This window comes from Clupea harengus, chromosome 10 (genome assembly GCF_900700415.2).
Source record: "Clupea harengus chromosome 10, Ch_v2.0.2, whole genome shotgun sequence".
NCBI lineage: Eukaryota > Metazoa > Chordata > Actinopteri > Clupeiformes > Clupeidae > Clupea > Clupea harengus.
Window position 1 is genome coordinate 21,678,041 of NC_045161.1, and position 5,000 is coordinate 21,683,040.

Consider the following 5,000-nt stretch of genomic DNA (forward strand, 5'->3'; position numbering starts at 1 on the left):
GGTTACAGTACGGTTGTGTTAGTATGTCAGTGTAACTCACCGGTGATGCTGCGTATGGTTGTGTAATGGTTATAATGTAGTTGTAGTATGGTTGTAATGAAGTATGGCAGTGTAGTATGGCAGTATAGTATGTCAGTGTAGTATGTCAGTGTAACTCACCAGTGATGCTCTGAAGCAGTGGGCTGAGTTGTGTCTGCTTTGTGAGGAGCAGGGTGAGCGCTCCAATCAGCTCCCTCTCCACCTTCTCCTGCGCCTCCTCCCCCTCCCCCGGGTGCGCCTCCTCTGACAGCGAGTACAGGAACACCAGCAGCGCCAGCAGGTCGTCCGCCCCCAGCACCGCCGCCTCCTCCCCGGAACCGGAACCCGCTTCGGAGCCCTCGGAACCACAGGCTGACTTGATCAGCGGCAGAACCTGTTTCAGAACAGCTGCGAGGTCCGAGTCTCCAAGAGCCTGGAACACACACGCACACAGAGATGCAAACACACACACACACACACACACACACACACACACACACAATGCAGAAAGAGATCAGAACGCAGCAGGCACAAGAGATTCCAGGACAGCACAAAACAGATGGTAGAGTATAAGGAACACATCAGTGTGCAGTACACCAGAGGGACTCTCTCACACACACACGCTCTCACACACACACACACACACACACACACACACACACACACGGCATGATTTGTGTGTGGCGTGCTGAGCGCAGGCACACTAAACAAACAAAACACACCAGTATATACAAAACAGGGTTGCGCTGTAGATTTGTGCACGTATTTGTGTGTATACAGATGTGTGTTTGAGTGTGTTTGTGTGTACGTGTGTGAGAGTGTGTGTATGCAGATGTCGGAGCCACGTATGGATTACACTTTAATGAGAAACTGGCCGGTTTGAAACAGCGGTGTCCAATGAAATCCAATAAAAACACACACTATCTCTCTCCTGTGAGACTGCAGGTTGCTCCAGGAAGTGGACTCAATATCACTGTGTGTGTGTGTGTGTGTGTGTGTGTGTGTGTGTGTGTGTGTGTGTGTGTGTGTGTACCTAACAGTTCCTCTCCCCTGGGTCTCACGATAAAAAAGCAGTCCTCATCTGGACTTTCTCACGTGTCAGAAACGGTACCAGAAAGTCAAAGTTGGCCCGCTTGCCTGCACTGTCTGTCAGGAGAGCGCGGAGCTATCAGCTTCCGCTCATATTCCCCCCTGACGGTCACAACCGCTTCATTTCAGCTGACCTGGCAACCGACCTGGCAACCGACGTGGGGCTCAGAGCCGCCCTGGAAGTGATACCACTATTGCATTCGCGTTCGCACTGCGTCGCCAGTGACGACCAGGCAAACAACACAGCTCCACAAACCCCCTCCTGCAAATCCACTCAGGATCAGCTGAAGAGAGGCCTCATGCCTCCACACCCACGGAACCCCACCCTTGGAATAACTGTCAAGTCCTGGATGATTTACAGTCGAAAGGTTAAGGCAGCAAACCAGAAACAGGGCAGGGGTCGCCCACTAACTTCATGTAAGCAGCTCAAACAATGGGCTCAAATCTGGGGGGATAATTGACTGTAATGGAACAGGGGGACGTCACCTTGACCTGCACGATTTGCTCCCTCCATCAAACGAAAGAGAGTTCAAAACAAGCTCCCTCCCTCAACCAACGCGGGTCTCTGCCGATGAGAGGCGACTCCGTCTGGCTTGTGCTGGTGAACCACGGCTATGCATGTCATTATGAGCAGCCACGGATCGTGGCGGAGGCAAGCAGATTGGAGCTGGCCCCCGTGGTGGAGGCGTGGGGAGTGGGTAGTGACCCTGAGGGTGGGTGCATGACGGTGCAGTCTGTATGGCAGCAGCAGCCCCCCCCCCCCCACCAGACCAACTGTCTTCCATGAGGACTCTGTGAATCAGTCCCATAAATACACACACACACACACACACACACACGCAAGAACACACTCACACAACACACACATAGTGCATACCCAGAAACACACAGAGCCAGAGAAAGGCTACATTTGCATTTTCACAATAACCACACTCACACACACCACTACAAACACACACTCACACCACTACACACACACGTAATTACACACACTGAAAGAAGCCCATTTTTCTCCATAGCCATTGGGAAATCCAAACTCCCCGCAATCTGCTGTTCCAAATATTTGCCAAAGCCAGTTGATGGTCTTTCTTCATCTCTCTCCCCTCTGTGGTGAAAGTGAGAGGAGATCTGGCGAGCCACAGAACGAGGGATGGTGTCAGCAGAGAGAGAGAGAGAGAGAGAGAGAGAGAGAGAGAGAGAGAGAAGGTGGTAGCAGGAGATGTACTGTAAATTCATAAGATTTTTTATTAAAGACAGTATCCAGTACAACATCATGAGGGATGAATGCCTGCTTTGAATGCCACCGCCATAATTCACTTCAAGTATGCACTGTTCTTGATCACACACACACACACACACACACACACACACACACACACACACACACTCACAATGAAAACACCATCACAGACACGTCAAAGTGAAGCGTTTGTTTGAAATGTAGTTCCAACAATGGCCGTCGTGCTATAGAGTTAGACAAAGCAACACAAGCAGCAGCAGCAACGCTAGCAAACAGTGAAGACTTGGAGCCGGAGCTGGAAGAATGTGTATATTTCTTCACCGAGGGCAGAGGCCCTTGTTTCCGTCCTGCCTACAGGGAAAAGACTAATATATCAGCTTGCACCGTGAGTGGCCAAATAGGAAGTTGCAGTCAGTCCCACAGTGGCCAATGTTGATTGGTTAAAAGCTGCTCCAGCGGTTTCCAAATCAGCCCGAGGTCTATGCCCATTAGGATGCAACAACTGGGAACCGTCCCCAATGGACCCAGGCCAGACCCGGTCCACCAAGCGGTTCTCACTGACATGAGTACAAACCCAGAGCCTCTGATCTCGACTCACACTCTCACTAACGACCCACCGCCTCACACACACTCTCTCCACACCACAGCCTCTCCACACCTCCGCAGCCAATAAGCAAGCTGGTTTCACCGGGACGCCAAATGGCTTTTTAACAAGGGCTGCTGGGAGTTATAAAGCAGGCGGGCGATGTGATGGCCTGGGCCATGGGTGTATGGGGTGTGAAGGCACATACACACACACACACACACACACACACACACACACACACACACACCTGACACCTGCTGGGGTGTTTTTTGTGTTGGTGTCAAATGAGCTGTGAGTAGAGCAGGCTGGTAACGTATACATACGAGGCGGACGGGGCAGGCACACCTGCACACTCACACTCACACACACACACACACACACACACACCCACCCACACACTCTCTCTCTCACACACACACACACACACACACACACACACACACACTCACATTTCACACAGGTGAGGAGGGTGGCTGAGAGGGGGAATAGGTGAGCAGGATGGGCGAGGGGTCCTGCTTAGATCCCAGAGAGGCTGTTGTTGAGGGAGGGGGGGGGGGGGGGGGTGGTGGTGGATAAGGAGTTTTTTTTGGGGGGGGGAGGGTAGGACTGAAGGGGTCCTGCACAGATCCCCAAGAGGCAGCGACATTAACCTCACAGCGTGGCGGCTGCAACGCGACACGCTCCAGAGGTTTTACCCCGACCACAAACCATATGCACTTTCCCTTTCTTTTCCCCCTCTTTCCCTCTCTTTCTCTCTGTCCCTCTTTCTAACTCTTTCTCTCTCTCTTCCTAACGCTTTCACTCTCTTTCTCTCTCTCTCTCTCTCTCTCTCTCTCTCTCTCTCTCTCTCTCTCTCTCTCTCTCTCTCTCTCTCTCTCTTTCCCTCTTCCTCTTCCTAACTCTTCCTCTCTCTTTCCCTCTGAAACTCTCTTTCAGGGCAGCTGCTAAACATTTAGGTGCCCTAGGTGCCTTCATGTTATTATTGTAGTCAAATATACACAGTAGTGTATCGCCTATATCGGTGGAGTATTCTGAAAGGTCAAATATATACAGTAGTGTATCGCCTATATCGGTGGAGTATTCTGAAAGGTCAAATATATACAGTAGTGTATCGCCTATATTGGTGGAGTATTCTGGAAGGTCAAATATACACAGTAGTGTATCGCCTATATCGGTGGAGTCTGAAAGGTCAAATATATAGTGTACAGCCTATATTGGTTACATGGAGTGGTCTGAAAGGTAGATAGTAGAGTATTATTATCTATTTAAGTTTATTTAATTTGATTTATCTATTTAGTTTTTGTTTTTGGCGCATGAAGTGGTAGCCCTGCTCTCTTTCTTTGCTTCTCTCACTTGACCAGCTTTTTCTCCCTTTCTCACTCTCTCTCTTTCTTTCCTTTTCTTGCTCTTTCCCTCTCCCCTCCTCTCTTTCTCCCTGCTCACTCTCTCTCTTTCTTTCCTTTTCTTTCCCTCTCCCTCTCTCTCTCGCTGTTCTGTTCTTTCTGCTATGTGCACGCTCTGCTCTCTCTCTCTCTTTCCGCATCTGTCTCTAACGTTCTCTCTCTCTCTCTCTCTCTCTCTCTCTCTGTCTGTCTGCCACTTTCCTTTTTTCTGCTGTTCACCCCATTTTCTCCCTCTTTCTTTCTCACATCTTTCTTGCTTCCCCTCTTGCATTTGGTTCTCCCCTCACAGAATGGAACAGAACTGAAATGTGTGTGCGCGTGTGTGTGTGTGTGTGTGTGTGTTATGTGTGTGTTTCAGACAAAGAGAGAGTGTGTATTGTATGTGAGTGTGGGTTCATATATGTGTGTGAAGGAATGAGTAAGACAGCGTGAGTGTGTTAACTGTGTGTATGTGCAAGAGAGAGCGTGTGTGTTTGTGAAATGTATGTGTGTGTGTGCGTGTGTGTGTGTGTGAGTGTGTGTGTGTGTGTGTGTGTGTGTGTGTGTGTGTGTGTGTGAGAGAATGTGTGTGTGTGTGTGTGTGTGTGTGTGTGTGTGTTATGTGTGTGTTTCAGACAAAGAGAGAGTGTGTATTGTATGTGAGTGTGGGTTCATATATGTGTGT

General features: G+C 49.7%; 1 protein-coding gene across 1 annotated transcript in view; it reads right to left on the reverse strand.

The window, feature by feature from the left end:
- The window catches only part of scfd2 (sec1 family domain containing 2), a 145,955-nt gene that overhangs the window by 79,301 nt on the left and 61,654 nt on the right, over positions 1 to 5,000 (reverse strand). The window contains exon 5 of the mRNA XM_031574378.2: positions 160 to 451. Coding sequence (XP_031430238.1) covers positions 160 to 451 — 292 coding nt within the window. The remainder of the gene's footprint in view (positions 1 to 159; positions 452 to 5,000) is intronic.